General features: G+C 39.8%; 2 protein-coding genes across 2 annotated transcripts; one reads left to right on the top strand and one right to left on the bottom strand.

Moving 5' to 3' along the window:
• Window positions 1–757: 757 nt before the first annotated feature.
• acad9 (acyl-CoA dehydrogenase family, member 9) lies at window positions 758–15,502 on the top strand. Its single transcript, XM_023424762.2, has 18 exons — window positions 758–1,010; window positions 2,559–2,652; window positions 2,813–2,914; window positions 4,280–4,386; window positions 4,504–4,604; window positions 6,239–6,317; window positions 6,440–6,611; window positions 6,719–6,792; window positions 6,876–6,951; window positions 7,034–7,104; window positions 7,218–7,337; window positions 7,427–7,555; window positions 8,012–8,091; window positions 8,909–9,035; window positions 9,124–9,201; window positions 11,357–11,485; window positions 14,449–14,521; window positions 14,815–15,502. Exons 1-18 carry the CDS (start codon window positions 828–830, stop codon window positions 14,913–14,915), a joined length of 1,896 nt encoding a protein of 631 aa, XP_023280530.1. The 5' UTR covers window positions 758–827; the 3' UTR covers window positions 14,916–15,502.
• Window positions 15,480–24,761, bottom strand: cfap92 (cilia and flagella associated protein 92 (putative)). Its single transcript, XM_087178885.1, is given in 14 exon segments — window positions 15,480–15,644; window positions 16,333–16,538; window positions 18,501–18,651; window positions 19,021–19,209; window positions 19,654–19,812; window positions 19,892–20,165; window positions 20,975–21,169; window positions 21,278–22,140; window positions 22,303–22,487; window positions 23,169–23,291; window positions 23,439–23,499; window positions 23,541–23,792; window positions 24,103–24,305; window positions 24,518–24,761. Coding segments are annotated over 14 exon segments (3,261 nt in total). The 5' UTR covers window positions 24,753–24,761.
• Between the last annotated feature and the right edge of the window lie 413 nt (window positions 24,762–25,174).

The following is a 25,174-nucleotide window of genomic DNA, read 5'->3' as shown; positions in this document are numbered from 1 at the left end:
CACCTTTAAGCCCAAGTTCTACATCATTTTTGACACACTTATATTTATTCATATAACCATCACTGCTCAGTAGCTCAGTTCCTTTGCACATTGCGCCACCGACTGGTGTTCTCGCAGCATTGTTATGGTGCATTCATGTGTAGTTGGAAAATATTCATATAGCAAAGTCAGCATACTCGATATAATAGGAGTGCCAGAATTTTCTGTGATCCATGACATTTAGACGTTTTGTTTCGGGGGAATTTGCTTTTAGCAACCTCGCTGTTCTTTCGATTCGACAATAAAAAGATAATAGTGCGCATTTTATAGACATGTTAAGTTCTTTTTGTAGAATCACTCTATTCAAATATTGAATAAGCAGTTCCCCATAAGAGTCCCTTTTCTGTCAGGGTTGAGAAGATTGAAAATAGAAAGTGTGTTGTGAAATAAAAATCACAATGTAATGGCACTGTTAAAAGAGTAAATAAAACATTACACATTATATAATACATTGTGGATCTTTTCAGAAGAATTTGGACTTTTTGGGTCTTATAATATGGAAAATATGAAAAGCCTGTCAATAATAGGACTAGTTAACCCAAGTCATAAGCATACTTCGTTGTTTCTACATTTGTATGTGCTACATGCTATTAAACGTCGGAAGCGTTAAAGCCAGCCTATTTGCTCAACTGAAGTCCCCCGTTTCCGAGGGTCCTTGAACGTGTTATCTAACCAGCAGTGTGCCTATGTCATCAGCATGAGACAGAAACGGGTGAAAGGTACCCGTCTGTGCAACATAATAGCAGTACATCAATGGACCAGAGGAAGTAGAGGTTGACGAAGGAAGAATGATGAATGTAAACAGATTAATCGTCTTCTCTAAAACTGTTCAAGCAGGAAAGCAGCTTCTCTCCTGTAATGCGAGGCATGCTGGGAAAGAAGTGCTGAACCTCCAGCAGCGGAGGTCCTTCAAAACTCACTCAAGAAACCTCGTTTATGCCAAGGATTTGTTCCTCGGTCAGGTGAACAAGGTAAGAAGGGTGAATGATTGTCGTCGCCAGTGATGGGCGGGTGAAGCCCCTCTTCTTCTTTGGTTCATCTGTAAAAATCTGCTCTAACCTCAGCTGCTAACCTAATCTACTGTATGAGGGCATCTGAAGGTAAAAATTCCGGTTGCCCCAGCTGGGGTAATGTTCAAGAGCTAAAGTTGTAAATTTACTAGAAAAGGTATTTAAGTGGTAAATTTATGTTAATTTTAAAAAAAAGAGAAAAATTTTGACATTAAAGTTGTAAATTTCCTAGTAAAAGCTCAAATATTCTCTGAAATTACGAATGTGAATATGTTATGTTATGTTAGAGCCTCATGCTGACAGAAAATAATTTTCTTTTCAGTCACATAATTTTTTGCAAATTTATTAAAAAGGAAAAACACAAATATCACAGTATTCAGACACTTTGTCATGACACTTGAAATTGCCTCCCATTTCTCTTGTTTCTACACCTTGATTGGAGTCCACCTGTGGTCAGTTCAGATAACTGGACACACACCTGTCAATATAAGGTCTCACAGCTGACAGACAGGACTGTGTTGAGGCTCAGATCTGGGGAAAGGTACAAAAAAATGTCTGCTGCATTGAAGGTTCCCAAGACCACAGTGACCTCCATCATTCTTAGATGGAAGAGGTCTGGAACAACCAGGACTCTTCCTAGAGCTGGCTGCTGGCTAAACTGACCAATCAGGAGAGAAGGGCCTTGGTAAGAGAGGGAACTAAGACCCTGATGGTCACTCTGGCTGAGCTCCAGAGATCCTGTGTGGAGATGGGAAAAACTTCCAGAAGTAAAGTCTAAACCAAACAGACTATGGTTGTGTTCAACGTAACTTAAATGACTGCAAAGAAAACGAACAAAGAGACTGTGTGAAACCATAAACCTGCATGTTAGCATATTTCCGTTCCAGCTGTGCGGCTGTGCATATGGCCATCACAGTTATGGTTCCTGCTCCACCTTCCATTTGAAGTCAATTTGTGACTTGCAAAACCTGACACACAGGCCGAGGAGAGGGCTCACAGTTTGTTAGTCAGCATTGTGTCGACGGGGCTTTTTTCTTACAGGTTTTTACTTTTTTCACTTCAGTTTCACTCACTGATTGGTGTCACAGGTGATGAATGCCTGTTACAGCTATCAGTGGAAATAAACCAGATTTCCCATGTTGAGTAATGTAAGCTTTTTTATTTAAAATAATTTTCCAAAAAAGTGTGGAAACCTTCCTGTATTCAGTGATGTTTGATGAAAAAAATATACTTTTACAGTCTATATTAGAGCAGCTACGTCAGTAACATGCTGCTGACGTCATGTATGATAATACATCAGTCAGAGGGATCAATCAATACTATTATTTTAATACTTTTACTACATTTAGCTGCTAATAATTATGTACTTTTACTTAAGTGTGATTTCCATGCAGGACTTTCACTTGTACTGGAGTGTTTTTACATTAGTGTATTGGTACTTTTACTGAAGGAAAGGCTCTGAATCCTTCTTCCGCCACTCATTTCTAAAACCGTCTGTTTCTCCTGCAGGCTGAGGTCTTCCCTTATCCAGAAATTGGAAATGAAGAGCTGGAGGAGATCAACCAGTTTGTTGCACCAGTGGAAAGATTCTTCAATGAGGAGGGTGAGAGAAGCGATGTGGTGGATGTTAAAACTGGTTAGCTATTAGCATCCTGCAGCGTATGTTAATATGTGTGAATTATGATCTTACAATCTGTTGCCTCTGAGATTTTTTTTTTTAATTGACAATTACAGGCTGTCTTTTTTTGTGCGTGTGTTTTCAGTTGACTCAGCGAAGATTGACCACGAAGCCAAAATCCCCCCGGAGACTCTGAATGGGTTGAAGGAGCTCGGGCTGTTTGGAATCATGATTCCTGAGGAGTATGGTGAGATGATTGTGACCTGAAGCCTTTTGTAAATGAATTTCTAAGTTTCTCTGAATCCCTCTAAGTTATTACTAAATCAGGTTTTACCAGCTAAACTTAACCTTGTTTGCTAGGAAACAATTGTAGCACCGTTCACTAGTTAGCAATTAGTAAACACATTATAATGAGGCTAATCTCGAACTCATGAACTGCAACTGATTTCTGGAGCTGGTTCCAGCAGCTGTTGTAATTTCAGTCTTGGCCAAATTCAGGTACAAACCCTGAACAAAGACACACACACACACACACACACACACACACACTGTAGCTGTAGCTGTAGCTGTCATATAATATGCCCAATGAGAGTAACTAGAGACCATCTTGCATTGGGATCACACCAGCACAAGGACATCTGTCAACATGTTCATGTCTTGACCCATGAGAACGGCCATCATTAACTCTGCTTTCATTTTGGTCTCAACTACACACCTGTAAAAGTAAAGGTAGTGACGCTATCACACTGACATAAATCTGACAGGCATATAAACGCTTGCCAAAATACTTAGCTTTATGCTAAGCTAAGCTAACAGGCTGCTATAGTGACATGATTGTTGCATAATAATGCAGTTGTAACTGGAGACTGATTAGAAACGTCTGTGACGGTGGACGCAGAACAAATTGAACTAATTCACTAAATCAAGTTTCAACTCTCTGCATGTTCATGATTTTCCTAGGGCAGTGTGCTACTAATAATGATAGCACCGAAACTAACATTTGCGAATTAGCACTAAAAACTAAAGTACAGCTGTGGCTGATGGGAATTTGATCAGTTTTACAGGGATTTGATCATAAACTAAAACACTGGACAAAGGTCAAATTTTGACTTGATAGTCACATAACATGAGAAAGTTAAGGGATTACAAAAGTCATTAGGATTCACCCCCTAGGCATCATGGATAAATAACAATACTCCTAACTGTATTTGCTCTTGGTGCTTCAGTAAATAGATCTGTGTTCTGGGTTTGTCCATAACCAGGTGGGAAACAGGTCAATGAGTAAATAACATTAGTGATCAGAGCTGCCTGCAGCCTGTACTTTGTTAATCTCTGTCTATAGTGATTATTCTGTTATTCTCTACCTGGGGGCTTTACACTGTGTATTTTAAGTTTGTAGTTCTCATGCGGTGACTCTGCAGAACATGTATCTCGGATAACAGATTTTGGGATACTCCTGCGACAGGAGCTGTGCATGGATCATAAAACAGTTTCCTTATACAATACTACAGTTTGTACAAGATCCTAAGTTTACAGCGGCGCCACAACTGCACAGTCCCACTGTGACTTACTGACTCAAACTGAAGGCGGTGTCTGTGTTTTTCCGTCCCAGGAGGTCTCGGGTTGTCCAACACCATGTATGCACGGCTGGCAGAGATCATCTCATTAGATGGCTCTATTGCTGTAACACTGGCTGCACATCAAGCCATCGGACTCAAGGTAAAGATAGAAGTGTAACAGAGTTGTGGCTCAACATCTCAACGCCTGTTATGTAAACTATTCTATCATTACAATACCAGTTGTAACATTAAATGAGTGACAACTCTGTTGTTTCAGGGGATTTTGATCGCAGGGAGTGACGCCCAGAAGGAGAAGTATCTGCCCAAACTGGCCTCTGGGGAACACATCGCAGCTTTCTGTTTGACCGAGCCTGGAAGGTAAACACGCCGAAAATGAATTTACTGTTTATTTATTATTTATTCTCCAGATGCAGTTAGGTTTATACACGAGTAACCTGGACAGTCATGTATGCACAAGGTGTTGGTATACACAGTAACGGAGGAGGTGGAGGTGAGGAATGAGTGGTGGTGCTTCCTCTGGTGAGTCTGGTATTTTCATATCAGGACACCTTGGAAGAATCATTTCACTCTTATGTGACACACTGACAGAGACAGAGGTGATTAGAAGAGCTGAGTTTTCAGTACAATCAGACTACACTTATAAAGGATTTATACATGTTTATAATTAGGTTATTAATTCGGTTATTAACACTTTATAAATCATAAATAAACTATTTTAAACAAGTATTAGTACTATTTGGCAAGATCAAGTTAATGCTCACTACTCATTAATCTTCTAATGAATTACTACCATTAATACCTGGTAAAAGGAGCTTTATTGTAAAGTGTAAAACACATCATCATTTATTAACCAGAGGGCAGTTATAAATGATAGTACCTCATTAATAAATTAATAGATTAGTCGGCTAGACCATACCCCCCGTCCTGTTTCCTCCTTTGAGAAAAGAACAGAACCCAAAAGCAAGAAATGTATATCTTATACTTTTTTGTTTCATAATGACACCTTCTACTTCTGCATTCATTTGTGCGATGATTTTATGTGATTAAATGTAGAGCTTATTTCAATATCAATCAAATCTTTGCTAAAGCTGTAACATCAGCGTTCTATCACAGGCAGAGCAGGTGGTGAAACTGAGCCACACAGCAGCTGCTACACATCACAAGAGCCAGTCAATCAGCGGACTCACCTGTCCCCAGATAGATAGATAGATAGATAGATAGATAGATAGATAGATAGATAGATACTTTATTTATTCCCTAGGGGAAATTCATGTGTCCATTAGCTCATTGTTGATGATGATAATAATAATAATAATGATAATAATTAGATTAGTCCACATCCTTTGGCTGAGGTGTTGTATAGCCTGATGGCAGTGGGAACAAAGGATCTCCCGCAGTGAAATGAGACGTTTGCTTCTGTAGCTGCTTCTCTGTCCTGCCAGAATGTTGTGGAGAGGATGGTTGGTATTGTCCAAGATGGCCTCCATCTTACATCGCATGCATCTCTCCACAACAGTCCTGAGTGAGTCCAGACAGACAAATGCACAGTGACCCACTCGTTAAAGCATCACTGGTGCAGCCAAAGGGTTTTATTCACATAATTAGTTGAATGGAAATCACCTGTGCGTATTTAAGGAGTTTTAGTTGATTGCAAAATAAATATACATTTATCTGTTGTACAAATACACCAGTATCAACAGTATGAATACACCTGTATCACTAGTGTAAATGCACCTGTAGAGCAGACTGGGGACGGTTGCAACATTATTTGCATTTCTGTCAGTTACAGACTATTTGGACAAGACCAACCAAACTCTAGTAAATTGGACATCTTCTGCTAATTAACCAGACCATTTACAGATGATGACATATGACATATCATTCACGATTTTTATTTGAATGGAAGAATTGAGATGTATACAAAGCAACTATACTTGATAATAAGTAGATGGTAGCATTAGCTTTACTTACACTCAGTTTGATCATTTCAGTGGAAGTGATGCAGCCTCCATTCAGACCCGTGCTACCCTGTCAGAGGACGGGAAACATTACCTGATCAACGGCTCCAAGGTGAGAGGAATCAAGCTCGCAATAGTCTAATCTGGACTTCAAATTTAATCAAAAGGACCGTCCACACTTTTTCTTTTGCATTGAACCTTCAAGATCCGATGTCTTTTAATTTGTCTCGTCAGATTTGGATTTCAAATGGAGGGATGGCAGATATTATGACAGTATTTGCCAGGACGGAGGTGACTGTAGATGGCGTGAAGAAAGATAAGATTTCTGCATTTATCGTGGAGAGGGCTTTTGGGGGCATCACCAGCGGCAAGCCTGAGGACAAACTGGGCATCAGGGGCTCCAACAGTAAGTCTCCCACAGGCTTGGATAAAAGGACGAGTACTGGGAATGATCTTGGTTGAGTTTGTGCTTTTTTTCGGGTCATTTTTAACAAAACTTTTTCACTTTTTCAGCTTGTGAAGTGTCCTTCGACAACGTCCCAGTGCCAGTAGAGAATGTAATAGGAGAAATAGGTGGAGGATTCAAGGTAAGCTTTTTACTGTCCTCAATCTGTAAGGTTGTGTATCTGTGTCGGTAAGGTTGTGTAAATCTTTGCCTTGTGTTGGACAGATTGCCATGAACATCCTGAACTCAGGGCGGTTCAGTATGGGGAGTTCTTCAGCTGGAATGATAAAAAAACTGATAGGTAAAAACCCTGTGCAGCAGTTGAAGTAACTGAATAAGTGCTTCCGTGTGTGGGTTTTGACTTCTTCTTCTTTCGTCTGTAGAACTGACCGCTGAGTACGCTGCAACCAGGAAGCAGTTCAACAAAAGCCTGAGTGAATTCGGGATGATTCAGGTACAGTTGGCTTTTCCCTCCCAGGAATCATCTCCACCTCTCAGTCTGGTCAGAGGTGAATAAGGTGTGTGTGTGTGTGTGTGTGTGTGTGTGTGTTTGCCCTGTCACTGTAGGAGAAGTTTGCTTTGATGGCCCTTAATGCCTTCGTGATGGAGAGCATGGCGTACCTGACAGCAGGGATGATGGACAGACCGGGGCTTCCAGACTGTTCTGTAGAGGCCGCCATGGTCAAGGTTAGATGACTTTGTCGCCAAACTTTGTTCATGTAAGACCAGTATAAGACAAAGTGGCTAATAATGTGTGTTCTCTGTCTTCTGCTCAGGTGTTCAGCTCAGAGGGAGGCTGGATTTGTGTCAGTGAAGCCCTTCAGGTCCTCGGAGGCCTGGGTTATACAAAGAATTACCCCTATGAGCGTTACGTCAGGGACTGTCGCATCCTGCCCATCTTTGAGGTAGCAACTTTTTTTCTTTTTTTTTTTTTAAATCAGAATATTTTACAGAGTTTGGTTGGTGATGACTCGAAAATGTGTTTCAGTGGGTGGGAGTTTGGATTCCAGGGTTAAAACATTGTTCAGGTGATCCATTCCGTTAGTAGCCACCAGGGGGAACCTTTGACTTTGAAGTTGACAGTTGAGGGTTAAGGCTTCTGTCTGTGCGTAGATACACAGACTGTACAGACCTGCAGCTTATCAGCCATTTAAACACGTATAATCAATCACAATTCAAAATGTTATTGTCCACATTTTAAGAGCATCTTACATTTTTATTGACAGGGAAACGTTGAACTCTTGCAGATATATACAATGTGGTGTGGTGCCTGCATCGCCATATACAGATAGTATAATAAATGTGAAATTGATAATGTGACATTTATACATTCATTTATAGATTCTGTTGTCTGTTTTCAGGGGACCAATGAAATCCTGAGAATGTACGTCGCTCTTACTGGAATGCAGTACGCTGGCAAAGTGCTCACAGCGAAAGTGAAGTAAGAATGTGAGGGTTGTAAAGTATAAAGTTGGTAAAGATATTCATGTAAAATTGACTTTATGACTCAGTGCTCGTTTTAGTCACTAAAAGTGAAGTGAGGATGCGTTCAAAAAATGTATACATCAGTTAATGTTGTACAAAGTGCAAACACTAAATTCAAACCAGTATTTGATATGACCACCCTTCACCTTTTTAAAATAGCACCAGCTCTCCTTGATGCACCTCTGTAGTGTTTCACGGTACTTTGCAGGTAGATTGCTGCAAGCACCTTGGAGCACTAACTCTAAAAGAAAATTGGCTCTTTGTTGCTAAATGCCACAATATATTCACCAGCTAGATGCTAACTCTGTCTGCTGTTTGGTGCTGAGCAGGGAGTGTGTTTAGCATTAATCTAAAAAGTACACTTGTGAATTGGAAGACCAAAACCATCAGCTGAAAGACTCTAAATCTGATGAGCTGAGATGAGCTGCAGAGTCGGGGGGGGGGGGGTCATAAATGTCCCTTTCCCATCACAAATAATCATTTAGTTTTAGTTTTTTATTTCAGTGTATTCATCTATTTAATAGGGACGATACAATTTAACATAGTTCCAATTCAGCAACACAAAACAAACAGACAACAATTCCATTATTTTTATTCCATTCCATTGATACAAAAACATCGATTGGTGCAACTGGTATTCAGGGTTAAAGATGTCATTTGTGTGTCACATGTGGTCTGTCTGGCAATGATATTTACATTACAGATCTTCTGTATGTAAATAGTAAAAAAAAAAAAAAAACACTCCCTCAGTCTTTTCTCTGCTCTGCCTCCAGGGAGATGAAGAAGGGAAACATAGGGCTTGCTTTGGGCATGGTAGGCAAGAAACTGAAGAGCTCATTTGGAGCTCCGGTGGACCTTGGCCTGACGGGAAAAGACGGCGTTGTGCATCCCAGCTTGGCAGTAAGGACTTCTCTTAACTCTGAAAGGACCATTTCTTTTTAGATGTGTCAGTTGTATGTCTAGAGGCTCACTCGTTTTCCGTTTACAGGAAAGTGCAAAGAAGCTGGAGCAGAACGTCGGCCTCTTTGGATCGACCGTGGAGAGCCTGCTCTACAGATACGGAAAGGTAACATTCGATTTATTTCACTTCCTGGAACAAAGCGGCTGTGGGATTTTCCTGCTCAAATGTTTCCACTTCCTTTGGATAAAATTCCCCTTTGTGTTAAACGTCTAAATGAAGGCATTGTTCCGTAATGTTATTAGAGATCTGTTCATATCTCCCAATCAGTGTTGCCGAGGTGTTCATCTGTCAGACAGCTGCTCCAGAGTCTCCTCTCTTTTCTCTGACCATGTCTCTGTGTGACTGTGCTTTTGTAATCATGGCTTTCACAAAGATGCTATAAACCTCTTGGAAACCGGTCAGCTTTCCAGATCCCCGCTTCCTGTATCATTTGACTCTTATTTTGATCCAGCAGTGTCCTCAGGGGGCTTTCATCACTCAGCAGGCATCATGAGCAGAAGAACAAGAGCTTGAACGTTTCTGTTCATTCTGCTGAAGTAATGAGTAAATAAGCCCTTTAAGTTTAATGGGCAGCAACATCTCTTGACTGTTGTTCTCTTTAACCATTAAAGATGAGATGTTGTTCATCTGAGGGGACGTGAACACGCATCTGCATTTGTAGAACAGCCGATAGGATCGCCCTCTCTCTCAGAAAAGACCTGTGATTGGCCGAAGTCTCCCATCGTGGTCTAGATTTTCTAAAGTGTGAAAACAGAGTCGAGGAGGTGCAGACGTCGAGTTTGCTCCCAGACCACTTCAATTACAATATGCTGAACGGTGATGATGGAGTTTTTGCCTTACTGCCTGTCCCCAACTTTAAGATATTTTGAGGAAATTGGGACAAAATCATAAAGTGAGATGGACCAACTTGAGGCAGCAGTACCTTTGCCGATGCAGTGGATTGGCAGATAATTGTGGGGCTGCTGGGTCTCAGCTCCTCCTCCTCACATGTCAAAGTGTTTTTGTGTGAAAATAATGTCATATTTTTAAAATGCTGTTTTCATGTTAAAACAAATTACATCCACATCAACTTTTCCAGGTTATGCTACTTTGTATTTCTACTCCACCACACTGCAGAGGGAAATATTGTACTTTTTACTCCACTACATGTAATTGACAGCTCTAGTTACATTCTAATCATTCATTAAAAAAAACACATGATAAGCTTAGTCCTTACAAAAAACCAGTGTCTACTGCGTACACACCCAAACACCAGGCTGATGTCATAAATTTTACAAGCTTAATGTGGACAAACCCCAATAGTCCCTTCTCAATGTCACCATGGTAACATTTTGTGCATGGTTAAAAGAACACACTGGTTTTTCATTTTTTTTATTTTTTAATTATTTTTTATTTCATTCGTTTTTGATATTTTTGCCTTTGTATTTGAAAGTTTGGCAAATCTGTGTGGGGGGGGGTGACGACATGCAGGGAAGGATGCTGTTTGGGTCACATGTTCTCCTCAGGTTAGGATATTGTTGTACTTACAAATATAAATGCTGACAACTGGGAATGCGGCAAAAACACTCCAACTAAACCCAACAGGGCCACAAACACGGCGCTCAGAGAGGTTGAAATCTTACTAACACTGGGCAAAATGAATGAATTATGAAAAGAAGAGCTAAGTTATAATAAACTGGAATTTTCCTTTAATTACTTATCAGACTAATGTTTGTGGCTTGAAGTGGTTAGTGAAGGCTTGACTAATAAATGCGGGTTGTCCTCTGTGTGAGGCTTGAGGTTCCGTCTATTTGACAGTCGTATATTTCTCTCCCACTTAGAGGTCGCGTTTGATCTTGATCTGACTTAAACTTGCCAGAAGAAGATCCCATTCCCACTAAACTAGACCCCACAGGTTTTACGTATTAGCCCAGATATAATCCTGGTGTCACTCTGCTGTGTCAGAACGTCTCTAAACACAGGAAGTAATTAATCACAGCTGTTCTCTAAGCAGCAGTGAGCGAGCGTTATCCAGAGAAAGCCAGACTCGACGCAGCTCAGCCAAGAACAAATTTTTATTTCCGAGTACTTTTCCTTTTTCTCTGGGTTGAGGTTTACAGGAAAATTACCTGATGATAAATTACAAAATTATACATAATCAGTTTTTTTCCCATCAGATTACAGACACACAAGTATCAAGTAGAAGCAACTTTAACCATTGCTGAGGTTGGAAATGATGGATGATTACAGTGTCCTTGTGTTTATTCACTGATGTTGTCAGACCATCGTGGATGAACAGCTCATCCTGAAGAGAGTAGCAGATGTGCTGATCAACCTCTACGCCATGACAGCTGTCCTGTCCAGAGCCAGCCGCTCCATCAGCATCGGCCTCAGGAATCATGACCATGAGGTGTGTGCAGTACAGACAGACACACACACACATACACACACATACACACTCAGATCAGATGGTATATTCACTACAGATCTCATCAGTGCAGTAGTCCTCCTCAGAGCTCTAGCCTCTGTACTACAGCAGGTATGGCAGCAAAAGTGTTTTGGCCACTGTGTTATATATACCACACATGGCACTATTTTAATTTGAACTTTTGTAATTAATAATGTCATAACAAGATGTAGCAGATGAAATTCAAGGCCTGTAAAAACAAGCGTCACCAGCTAATGTACTCAACTGTAGCTAATAGCATTAATTCTGTCAGGTGGTGAAAGCACTAAATGAAATCTTGATAGTTGCCACATCTTAACTCAGATCCCTGCAAGACCGGCATCTACATACAGGTCAATAAACATAAGTGTAAAGAAAATGAAACGGGGATTTGCTTGAAGTGCAATTGCACATGATTAATTGGAAAAAAAGAATGAGATTACCACAATAAAACTAGATGAACATTTTATAGTTCGAAAATAAATTGTAATATACTGAGAAAGTACTGGTAACAATTATCATGGGTAAAGAAAGCATTGTTAACTATTCCAACACAAAACAAAAAGGATATCTTCAGTGAAGCAGGCTGACTGAGAACACACACCCCTAAATGTCATGTAGTACTTATCCGCGTGCAGATGCACAACAAACCAAATGACCAGATTCCCCCCCCCCCAACAGCACAGCCCCAATATCAGGAGCACAGAGACAGCATTAGAACATCTTAAAGGATTGAGAAGGGACAGACAAGTACAGACAATAGATTAAAAAACAGACAAGAAAAAAAGGCAAAAACATGCTAAGGGCAAAACAGTCACAAACTGTCCTAAATAAGAAGAAAATAAAAACTATGTCACTCAGTAGAGCACAAACAATCCTGCACTTCTTTCGTTGTCAAGTTGCTTTATTTACTTCTTGTCTTTAATCGTTGTGCAAGACGACTGTGTGGTTTTATTACCTGTTCGGTGAAACGATGACATCAGCATTATACAATTCTGTATAAATTGCTATGTTGCAACTGCTATTGTTGCATGTTGAATGAAATAGTGATGTAAGCATTTCTAAATGATGCTGGTGCCACATGCACTGTTACTTAATATTAATAATTAAATATAAAGTACAACTCTGTGTGTAATGCAGATTCAATATGTTCTTCCAGATCAGGTCAGATCCAGATTTCTTTTTTTTCTTTTTTCTTTTTTTTTTAAACCAACATCCAAACAGTATTTCCTGAGAAATTCATCCACTCCTTTTAAACCCGATCCGCCAGATTTAATGGGTTCTTCCCTTGTCCATGTCCCATTCCTCCACCAGGTTTTGTACAGATCAGTTCAGTACTTTTTGTGTAATCTTGCAGACAAGTAAATACACAACAGACACAAGTGAAAATATAACCATCTTGGGGGGGGGGGGTATATCATAAATAAACTTGTGATTTCAGGTTAAGATCAGTATAGGAATACCATGAGCATGAAACAACTGACAGCACCTACCTGTCCAGGTAGGATCTCCCCTTCTTCCACAATGCCAAATACTCAATGCTGGGATTATCTGTGTCAGCTTTTACATATGGTGAAATAATATAGAGATTAAACGGTGGTTTAACACAACAGGAGTTCAGACTATCTGTTAGTTAAATAGCATTGTGGTGACTCTGTAGTAACTTCTGCAAACTACACACACACACATCCCCTAATGAAGAACAGCTCTCCCCTGGGTAAGTTAAAGTGTGCCCGGAGGTGACAGTTCGATACACTGTGTTGTTTCGGTGCTGGTGTCTTCCTTATATAGAAAAGGAAAAGCTAAACAGTAGGGAGGGAGTGACTTGAGGTGACGTGTTAATGAAAGGTCTTTAAATGAAGCACCATCCGAACATGTGGTTTGAAGATTAAATTGCAGTCAGAATTTGCTGCTAATGTGGTGATACACAACTGTTCGGTCCTTGCATTCGATCACAGTGTAATTATCCAGCAGAAAGCAGGTTATGTCTTAATTAACATCAGTGTATTCATCAGTCGTAATAAAACACACATTGTTATCCAATTAGATGAAGCTGTTTTCATTTAGTGTGGGAAGCTGAAAGCAATTAAAGCAGCAGCATGTCACAACATGTTGTCACCTCTATTTTGTTTTTATTTCTCTTTTGTTGCAAACATGTTTAATTAGGCCTGTGTTCTTCACATCCTTTGATTTATTCAAATGAGTGGTTATTTATTGGTGATTTAGTACGTTAGTTATTTTCACTTTAGTATTTTGTAGAGATTGTGTTGCTCCACTTTCATGAGGAAAAGTTTTGTCTGTGTGTGTGTGTGTGTGTGTGTGTGTGTGTGTGTGTGTGTGTGTGTGTGTGTGTGTAATCAGAAACAGTGATGCAGAGCAAAATAAATCCTCAACAGAAACATTAAAGAAGGCATTGGATGCTTTGTATTATCCACTTTTGCAACACTCTTGTGTTCCAGTTGTGCGTGCAGCTGTGTGCTCCTCCTCCTCCTACAGTATTTCTCTAACTGTACAGATCCTATTTAATTGTGTTAAATTCCAAAGGTTCAAAGTTCATTTCTTTTTTAAGACTGAAATGTTTCACAAAGTAACACGAAAGCAAAAAAAAGCAAATATGGCCTGAATCATGAAACTTTCATCTGGTTTAGTTCCAGTGATTCCAAAACTTTTTTTCTGTACCTGTATCTTTCTATAAAACACACATTTCATTGATGAAATTGTGTGTAATGTTTCCAATTAAAGTGTTGTGGTCTTTTTGCAAACAAAAAAATAGAACCAACAAATGCTTACAGTCGTCTTTTTGATCATAATTGATTGCACTTTATGCGACTTCCTCCTGCATAATATTTAGTTTTCATTTCAGTTGTTTTCCAGTCGGCTTCATGTCTGCAGGTTTTAATGAATGCCTGTGTTGTTCATTTGTCTAGGTGCTGCTTGCAAACACATTCTGCGCGGACGCTTTCTTTAAGAACAACTACATGATGACTCAGTTGCAAAAACGTAAGTACAACACAAAATGGTAATTGAGAACAGCCCTGTACTTTTTTTTCCTTTTTTTTTTTTTACAGCATCTCAGTAAAAAAAAGACTTGCATGTGTTGCGGAATTTCCCCACCAAGCCCCACATACCAACACTCAAACCCCCCACTGCTTTTCATTGTCACAGTGTGCATTTTTTTTTTTTTTAATGACCTGTATGTAAGTTATCCAGTGATATTATCCAGACAGATGAGAATGTTGTATTTACCAAATGAAAGCAGCTTGTTTTGTAATTCCCATCTCAATCCGTTCCAGACTCTCCTGAGAACAACGATGCCAACATCAAGAAGATCGCCAGGGAGGTCTTGGAGAACAGAGCCTACATCTGCTCTCATCCTCTTGAAAGATCATACTGAGCTCTCCCATGTGACCGGAATACTGTCTTTTGATTGGACAGCAAGGGCAAATTCAATATCCCAATGACCTGAATTTGTATTAGTCCTGATGTTATTTGAGATTATTTAAAAAATTAAATTAAGACATTTGTGTTAATAGTTACTGTGTCTTATTAACCATGGATTCAAATATAAAACCTCAGATCTTTGTGTAATGGTAGTTCTATTCTAATGGACTTTTATTAAGTTCAATCCAAAGTGCTCTTTAACTTTAATGCTACAATGAATTATTGCACAAGATACTAGTTTTAATGCTTATGAGCTTATTTGGTGTGTAAGGTTCAGTGTTTGAAGGTTCTCTTAAAGTACTCTTGGAAAGCTGGACGGCTGAAGTAGGAGTCTTCATTTTAGGTGCATACTTTTGAAAGGTGAAGATCCTCCTCTCCTCGTCTGTCAGAGGCAGAGAAGTCTGTTTGTGCAGGAAGGAGTGCTGCTCACTGAATCCACTAGAGAAAACAACAGCACCACATACCACATTAAGACAAAAACGTTTATATTTTCTCTAGTATTATCAAGCTTTTTTTCCTAATAAAAAGTTCTAACTTGAACTGACATGTAGTGATCTTTGTGAAGAGAGATATGTCTGGGTGTGGCGTTGTTCTTGCAGCTGTCCATGCAGGGGCCTGGAGCCAGAGCTGGAGCCTCTGCTTTGTTGTCGAGCATGTTCATCACAGATGATTTAAGCAAAGGCTGCATCACAAAACACAGCTGTTGGCTCACCAAATAAAGTAATAACTGAACTAACAGTCAACTGCAACCAGTTAACAAGCATCGTGAAAAAACAGACAATAAAGCAGCTACAATCAATATTTTTACAAAAACAAATTATGAAATGACGATGTGAGAGGGGGCGGGCACAGTGATGAACCTACAGAGAATTTTCACCTCTTGTCTTTATGGAGCTTTACTGTGAGTTTCAGCTCTCAACGTTTGATTCACTCTCAGTGCTCTTACCGTCATTTTTTGTTGCAGCTGTTTTTGTGATAAAGATCTGAAAACCCACTGCACACTACCTGCTCAGCACCAGACAGTAGACAGACACAGATAGCAATTAGCTGGTGAAATCAGTGGAGCATTTAGCAGCTAAAGACCTGGATATTACCCTCAAGTGTTGGTAGAGACCAAAAACAGAGCTTCTATTTACCAGATGGCCAAAAACACATCTTCAAATGACTGATGATGCATCGTAACTGCCTGATGTGTAAATAAGCAACTGTTTTCTATGTTCACCATATACACTTTTTAAAGGTACAATATACTGCATGTGCGTACAGCATTGACATATAAAGATATGTCAATTCTGTGGTCATAACTGTGTAACGGGTGTTCCTGTGTCAACTGCTCCAAAAGTGGCTCAGCTCAGTAAATAATACTGTACCTTCAGCATCCGGCCTGGCTTCCTCAGTGAATACTTCCTCGGTTCGTCTTTCAGTATATCCTGAATTGCCTCTGAGTTTTCCCCCATGAACTCTGAGACGGGGCCGTTGTCTGGTCGGTTGGTGCTGCTACCAGGAGCCGGCTTCTTCAGCTGGCGACTGTACTGAGCTCTGGCTGCTTCCAGCTCTTCCTGCTGTAGAGACTCTCCTGAGGATCAACAGCACACCAGTGGATTAAATGCTAAACAGGGCTTATGCTTTACTATTCATATAACTAATGAACTAAATGGACAAACACAGCAGGACATATTATGGGGTAATTTTGTTTACTGTTGATATCACTGTTCCTCCCTGTCCAAATGTATTCTCCAGTGTGGAGTAGGAGTGTGCTCCTCAGCAGGAAAGACTGATATTGGCTCAAATATCCACCATCTGGAGCTTCAATCAAAACATATCAATATTGGCTTTCAAAAGCTTAGAGCCCAGACGGTTATAGGAAAAAATCTACTCATGGATAATGTTAAACTGTAATATTCAGTGCATTCATACTAGTTGCAGCCTCATCTCTCATAGCCGTTTGTGCCAGATGGGCTAAAGTCACTCACCATTTACATACTGAAAATGAAATGGCACACAAGCAGCTTGTGTGGCAAGAAAACAACGTACCATATGTACAAACAACATCAAAACAATGGAGACTGCCAAGTGGTTTACATAGTTTGGCTGAATATAAACTGCTACAAGTCGTCCAAAGACACATTTTAAGCTCAAGTTTTCCCCCTGAGAACCCCATCAGTTTTAAATTAGGCAAACAGCCTTCATTTAAACCCTTTAACTGAACAAAACCAAACTCATAAAACGTAACAAATTACATTTAACCAGACATAACACTCTGCTGCAGTCACTCCCAACTCCACCATCACCTACATAAAGTCTCTCTCCCTCTTCAACTACTCATATTAACTTTAGTGCCTCTAAACATCTCTCATATAAATTAAATCTTTTGATCATGGCCTTTTAAAAGAAATGTGCTGGATTGGTTTTGTGTTTGCTACATGGACCACATTCTACCAAACAAAAATAGGTCTATGACACAGTGAGGTATGAAAGGAAAACCAAGTATTGAAAATACGATAAAGATGTTGTGCTGTGTTGTGAATGTTTAAAATCTTTGTTGTGGTTTGTTTGTTAACTGGCTCCATTCGCTGCTATTTATTTCTGCCTAACCCCTGCTGGGAAGTATCATCCACTGGATCTACTGCATCTAAATCACTACAAGCCAGCAAGTTACTCATACATCTAATCTCAAGTATACCTTTAAAGGTCCCATATAGTATAAAGGTAGATGTCCATGTGTTGCTTGATTTTAAAGCAGGTCTATGTTCTATATTAATACTGTGAAAGTATCAAAGCGCTCAGTCCACAGAGAAATGCACACAGCCTGTATTCAGAAACTGAGCCTTAAAACCAGTCGTCAGGAATTCTGATGTCACAACACAGCAGTCACCACTCTGAACCACGCCCCAAGCCCCGCCCACCTGGACCAACCATCCAACCTTGTAGGATTTGGTTTCTCGGAGTGTTTACCTGAAATCTGTTAAATTTTTATTCAATCACTCAGAAAAGAAGAGAGGCTCAGACGCTCAGACACTCTCCCTTCTGACTGGCTCACTGACCTGTTGTTACTAGAGCTGTAGAGAGAAGCTTGAGGGGGGAGATGTAAAACTACATTGAGATGGTTTTTGGTTCTTAAAACCACAAACATATCTTCTTATGGATCAACACTTCAAATAAAACACAGGAAAAGTGTAAAATATGGAGCTTTAAGACTTAAACAGGGTGTAAGAGGCTGGCTCACTTGCCATTTTAATCCAAGTACCATTTAAAAATGTAATATTTTTATTTAAATGTATTTCTTGGGTATGTTTTGCTTTTGGTTTTGGCAGCTATGCCCCACAGTCGGTCATGTGGCCTGCAGTAAGTAACACCTTGTGGCTACATGACGTCTTGATGGATTTCTCCTTGTTTGCCTGTCCTCATTAAAACTTTTGCGAAAGGAAAAATACACATTCATACAACAAAACAGACGTATACATGAAAGTTATAACACCTTTAACAGGTAAAAGTGTTTTATGGTACACTGATGCAGCACCACCTTTTAAGTTCATACCAGCCAGGTGAATGGTGACTGGAGGTGTGCCGAAGAAAGGGGGAGGTTTGCTGTAGAGTTGAAAGTCCTCATGGCGCTGGTTCCAGACCCATCTGTCCCGTGAGAGTGTGGGATTCAGTATGTTGGCGTGTAGGATGTTCTCTCTCCATGGCTGCATGCACAGTGAACAGTAGTATTAACAACTTAGCCCTCCACTGCAAACACACACTATCACTGGACACCTCTGAAGATTAATCAGATGCCTCAAATTCTTTTAAAATGTTATTCTAACTGCCACTGGGGCAATAAATTATTGTGTGGTCAGGACAACTGAAGCAACAGCAAGGCTAATATTATTAGTCATGTCATGTTACACGCTATCCTATCCTAACCTAAGCATACTGGGTCATAGAGAAAGGACGAGAAAGTAAACAGCAATAAAAATTGTATCCCCGTACTAAATTTCATGGAAATGCCAATAAACTGAACATTCCTGTTCCTGTGAAACCCCACACTGCTGGAGGATGAAGAGTGACATCACCTTCCTCAGCTCTTCCACACGAGCCTCGCCTGGGTGTCTGGGGTGCACTTTGGACTTGTCACCTCTCATACTTGAGAACCAAACTGAAGAGGCAGCAGCAGAGCTGGAGTCATTTTTAGAAGTCATGTCTCCAGGCTCCACTGTAGCACTGTGGTACTGCTGACTGTAGGTGAACCTCCGCCCAGGCATCTGAAGTTATCAACAGAGAAACACAAGAAAAGTTTATTTTGATATGATCAGAGTTTGACGTGCAGTCTGTAAATAATGTGCTCAGATATGACATCACCAGCTCAGGTACGCTCACCAATACCTGGGCTGATTTTTTTGAGCTACAGCACACTTCCCAGAAAATACCAGCATTACATCTCCTGGATCTAATACATGAGCGTCTGTTAAAGAAATGTATTGAGAGGAAAAGGGGGATCAAGATGAAGAATTAGGAACAGGTTGAGGAATAGAGGAAGTGAGCTCTCATTACCTATTTTTGTTTGTTTAAAAGAGAACTCACAAAAACTCTTTAATTCCCAGAAACACTGAGAGAGAATTATGTAAATTTAAAAATTGAGGAATGGTAGTGTGTAGTATGTATCTATAAAACATTACTGAACATTATATCCTATACATGAATCAAACCTTAGCCATCTCTTTTTGGAGCAGCTCCTTGACTTGCTCACTTGAGTTGAAGGTCTGGATGCTGTAGATGTGTACTGGCCTGGTTGTATCCATCCTTATTACAGCAGCCTCTGGCTTTGGCACCTGCTTACTTTCCTCTTGCACCATTTGAATATTTTCCTGTAATACATAGAAACACATGAGTGGCTCCTTTAAGGAATCAGATTCTACTCTATTTACACTATTTAGGCCTCCAGACCTGAATAAAGTCCCTGGAGTGGTGGAATTGCATCCCCTGACTGTTGTGTTTCCATCTGATATATTCTCTGTTGAGCATGTCAAGCGGTGCATGTCTTTTCATCCTGACAGGCAGAGAGGGTGAGTCTATCTCGGTGTTTGCTCTGGCTTTTTGCTTCCACAGCTCATCATATGTGCCATATTCCTTGCTCATGCTGAGAATCATGTCAGCTGAGGGGAAGAGGTTGTACTGCACCACGTCTTTGAGTTGCCTTACTTGAGCCAGCTGACTTAACCTAGGTAAATAAAAGTAAAAATAAAATATATACAGTATATACATTAAAAATATATACAGTACAGTAGTTTTTCATGTATATTGTCAAATTTTATAAGAAGTACATATCATCATGTATACATTAGTTTGACAAAATAATCTTGATCCAAGGTTTACTTACTTGATGCGTTATCATACCTGAGGATCTCTATCACTGATGAAGACCATTAGTTGCTGTTATAGAAACTAGTGATCAGATCTTGAGTCAAGACTATTTTCTTCAAACTACAATTTCCAAGGTCAAGAATAAACTTTCCCACTTTTCAATATCTCCTGTTCATGAGCAAGGCATTCATTCTTGACCATGTACAGTAAGTGTGATAAAATAATCTCAACTCGAAGGTCAAAGATTTGAGTTTGAGATTGTATTTTTTCCTACCCGTCCAAGCAGCCCTTGTTTTCCATATTTCCATTCATATCCATATTTTATGAAAAACAATTAGCAAACTCCTGAGTTGTGTAGCACATAACAATGAACAGCACACGTCTGCATACAGCTGAAAGAAATCTCAAAGCTGCACTTTATTTTTATGTGAGCATGAATCAAATTGTGAAAGGGGTTGTCACAGTACACACCCACAGAGAATTATTATGGTCCTTTTGTGCCATCTTGAATCTCAATGTTTTGTTTTTACAACCCACAGCTTTAATGTTTTAGTGCAGTCTCATTATTGTCATTCTCAATATTCTTGATTTGTAGTAAACGGGGTAGAACATGCATAATCACTAGCACGGTCCTTAAGTGCCACTGTAATCTCACGTTATGTTTACCTTGACAAAGCCTGGAAGCAGGGTTGGGGGATCATGCCTCTAATGTAAAGCCGAGGCTGTCTCATGATGGTCTGTAGTGATGCAGATAGATGGATAGGACTCAAGCCCATATCTAATGAGTCATAGATGCGCTTGAAGAAACACAGGTTTGGATTGTAGCGGACTATCACCTGCTCCTCCTCACTCTCGCTTAACCTACAAAACACCACACAAACTGAAGGATTCTCACTGGAATTTAAACACTCTATCCTTTAAATTGTTAACACTGTTAGTGTCATAGTGTGATAGTGTCAATGGGCTTACATCATAGGAACAGCCTCCCAAAGTCTCTTCACTGCTTTATGTTTCAGCCCTTCTAGAACAAAGATGTGTCTCCTCTTATCTAGCACATGGAATCCTGAGACGAAATCCAGATCCTTGCTCTCATCATGCTTGAAATTCATTGTGTAGTTTGATAGAGCTCTCTCTATATTTTCCAGTGAGCGTGGGGCCAGATGGAAGGCAGATGCATTGATTGTGAGGATCTCTGATCTCAGCTTGGTCATGACAGAGAAGTTGTTGTAATCAAAGAGGTAGACAATACGCCCAAATGGACCATCATAGGACTCCGATTCACAGCTGTCGGTCTTAACATTCAGTGGGCGAGCTACCTCAACTGTGACTTTGAGTTGAGAATTGGCATCATAATAATGGGCCTGTGGCATGGGATCTTTGCTCGCAGCTGTGTCTGTCACCGTCCTGTTCCGTGCACTTCCTTCTCTATCCAGCTGCGGAGGTGGAGAGCAGCATTTGATTGGTAAGTACAACTTTAGACTTTTCCTCCCAAGTAGCAACTCAGACAGGTCCAGGCTTGCAATACCATATGAGTTAAAAGCCTTCATTTTATGTTTGAATGGTGCTGCATCGCTCTGGATGTGATCATCTGAGCCTGTGCCAAGCATTGCTGGAGTTTTTGGTGTTTCTTCTAACTTTCTGTCACGATCATGAACCTCTATCTGCAGAGGCGGACTGGACAGGAACTCTTGGAGCTCTTGAGGACTCATCAAGCCAGTCAGGATCACATTTACATCTCTGAAGTAGATGTTGGGGCCGTGCTTGTGATGGTTTGTTTTGTGCATGCTCAAGTTATGGAACTTGTACTGGCAATAGACAGGCATGCATTTTTCCTGGGGAAAGGAAAAATGTCTTACATCAAAACTCAGTTTGTAAAACAAATTGTATCTAATCAGTAAAAGTAAATAGTGAATAAGGAAAAAATGTATTCAACACACATGTACAGCATAAGCCACTTATCATTTTAAGATATAGTTAATAGATGCAAATCACACCTGTAGGACATGGAAAGGCACCGGGGATGAAGGCATTGATTTGGCTGACAAAATTGTGATGACCAGTGGATTGAGCTCAGCTATCAGTTGGTCGGACAATAGAGGTCTGTCCAGACAGATGTTGAACATGACCTCAAATACACCAAATGAATAGACGGGGAAGCGTTCGGTCACTGAGGTGTCACCTGGCAATCACAAAAACAACAGACTACATCATGTGTTCTTTCATGGTTAAACAGTGCCTGGAAGTTTAAATCTGACCATCTTTACACCAATGCTAACAGTGGCGCACTAGGAGTCCACCAATCTGGGCCAAACTGAAATCTCAATTTCCAATATCAATAACAGTGTTGATGCCACCTTAATTATGACATTTTTACTTTTGAAAGAAATATTTCAGTCAGAATTGGGATGAAATTTTGATATTTTCTCCACAATATGAATTATAATAATTTTGGTGAGCCCCTGACTCTTCTTCTACCATCAGCTTCAGCTTTTGACCAATCCCGGTATCCCAGTATAAAGTTCATAGCTTTAGAGCAAGGATCCCCAACCTGGGAATTCCTATCTGAGGGGATGCAAGGTGTTTAACAGGACAGGAACCAAAAAAAAAACATAGAGTACATAACAATGGTATTTTTCTCTTCTCATCTTTGCCTTTTTTCTAGTGAATTACTTGATAATTTTACTTATTCAGCCCCCTTAAACTAAAACGAAGACAAACACAACCCTGTGGTTAAACTGACCATAAACAGGAGACATGAAAGTGATATTGAGGCATTGCAATACACATTTTTGTTTTAAGGGGTCACACGGCAAGAAGTTTGAAAACCATCTCTATTCGTATAAATAAAAAGGTGACTCACCTGCCAACAAACGAATGGGACTAACTTCAACTGATGCGGTGCCATTCTTTTTTATGTCCTCAAGGTCATAATCATCAGTGGGTTTTTGAAAACCTGTTTTCACTTGTGGAGCCAAGTTCTTGTCTACACAAAAGGGTTACAAAAAAGCATATGTATCATGGCTATGTTGGTTGGCAAAGATATTAAATCAGACAACAGTGTGTATACATTATTCACTGTGGTGACAGCACTTACAACTGACTACTGAAAAGATATAACTATATCATCTACCCATACCTGAGCCCAACTTTAAATCAGAATTCAACTATATATCACTTTTTTGTAAAAGACACTTTATATACAGTATATGTATACATATATATACATATATACGTATATATATGTAAGTTGAAATTCATGCTCACCACACATGTCTGTTGTATCATCAGGCAGATCCTGTGGCAATTTGAAGGCTTTCAGTCTCTCATAGCGGGCCTGGCTGCACAGTTTGTCCTTACTGTTACATATCTCCAGCTTGATCTTATGAGGAAGTAGACTGATCAACATGTCCCTGTCGACTCTGACTTTGAATATCTGGGTCCAACCAACCCAGGTCTGATCTGCTTCATGCCATGTTCTCAGAATCTGTTACAAAATTCACACATTTATATTTGCATTCAAGGCACTTGTCTAAATGTTAGTGAACAGTGGGATGTTTTGAAGTGTGCTTGTTACCAGAAACCATCATCTCTATGATGACAATAATTCCTGTGTAGTGACAGGTCATTTACTGTAACTCTAGATGATGTAGCTGCTTTATTGTTGAACGTTCCGGATGTTCATGAATTGTTCATTAAGGACACACATGAAGAGATATATACACACACACACACACACACACACACACACACACACACACACACACACACACACACATGCACCAGGTCATGGGTACCTTGAACTCATCTTCTTTGTACATTTTTGCTACTGGTCCAAACACTATTAGGTCCACCTTGATTGTCTCTGTATCACCTGGGAACAGCTTGTATTCGATATGATAGCAGCTCTGAGCTTTATGGGCTTTCACCATAACAGTAGTTGAGTCTTTATTTGTTTTCTTGGCCTTTTCAGGAGCTGCAGGGACATCAATTTCTCCCTCTAAAAAGGGACAAATGTTTGTGAATGAGACAAAGGATGAAAGAAATCTGTAATCTCTGTTTCTTTCATTATACTGTGGTGGTGATTTGTAGTACATTTCAGCACCCTAAGAGTCCCACACCAGCTCATCTTACAACTTTCAGTTTGAGTACTTTTCAACATCCCTGTGGAGCTAATGTTAATCTATTCTATGTTCTGCATGAAAAACTTACCTCTTGGAACAGCAAGAGCAATGTAAACTGTCCATGTGATGTAATAGGAGCGGCCATCTGTTTGTGATGTAATATCCTCAGTTGAGTTTGACCTACTTTCCACATCATGTTCCATGGGTGACAAATCAGTCTCAAGAAAAGGGACATCGTCCTGTCCTTTATCTGTAAGTTCTCCACCATCACAGTCTGGCTCTGATTTAGGCCTACAAGGATCTGTCTCTGACATGTCAGCCATGACGTCTGATTCCACATCATATTTTCCATGAAAAACAATGTAAAAAAAATATCTAGTTATATAACAATATCTAGTCTGTAAAAGTAAGTAAAAGCAACTGGATTATTTACAAGATCATTTCATACATCTTTATCTAAATCAAGTTTATTGGTATGGAAGCATCATTTGTCCATCAATATGAAAAGCCGGTGAAAACTAAACACCTTATAAAACACCTGAAACACCCTAATTTAAAAAGCCATTGATTAAAAAATTAAGTAGAAGACACTTCCTTAATTTACACATTCATTTGAGATATTTGACAGTTATTATTATATATTATAATTTGAAGTGATATTAGTGTTGGGACTGGTTTATGCTGGGGGTCTGAAATATTTTCAGGAATAGATTTATCCCATTTAGGGGTAGATTAATAGATTATG

The sequence above is a fragment of the Seriola lalandi genome, unplaced genomic scaffold (assembly GCF_002814215.2).
Source record: "Seriola lalandi dorsalis isolate HSWRI2012SDOR001 ecotype SW California unplaced genomic scaffold, Sedor1 jcf7180002054748, whole genome shotgun sequence".
Classification (NCBI taxonomy): domain Eukaryota; kingdom Metazoa; phylum Chordata; class Actinopteri; order Carangiformes; family Carangidae; genus Seriola; species Seriola lalandi.
Note: the sequence above shows the minus strand (reverse complement) of the source record. Positions and strands in the feature narration are given on the sequence as shown.

Bases quoted from the DNA above. Each gene is read 5' to 3' on its own strand.
- acad9 (XM_023424762.2), top strand. From the start codon at position 828: ATGATGAATGTAAACAGATTAATCGTCTTCTCTAAAACTGTTCAAGCA. The intron at 1,011-2,558 runs GTAAGAAGGGTG...TTTCTCCTGCAG, and splicing joins TCCTCGGTCAGGTGAACAAG to GCTGAGGTCTTCCCTTATCC. The intron at 4,387-4,503 runs GTAAAGATAGAA...CTGTTGTTTCAG, and splicing joins ATCAAGCCATCGGACTCAAG to GGGATTTTGATCGCAGGGAG.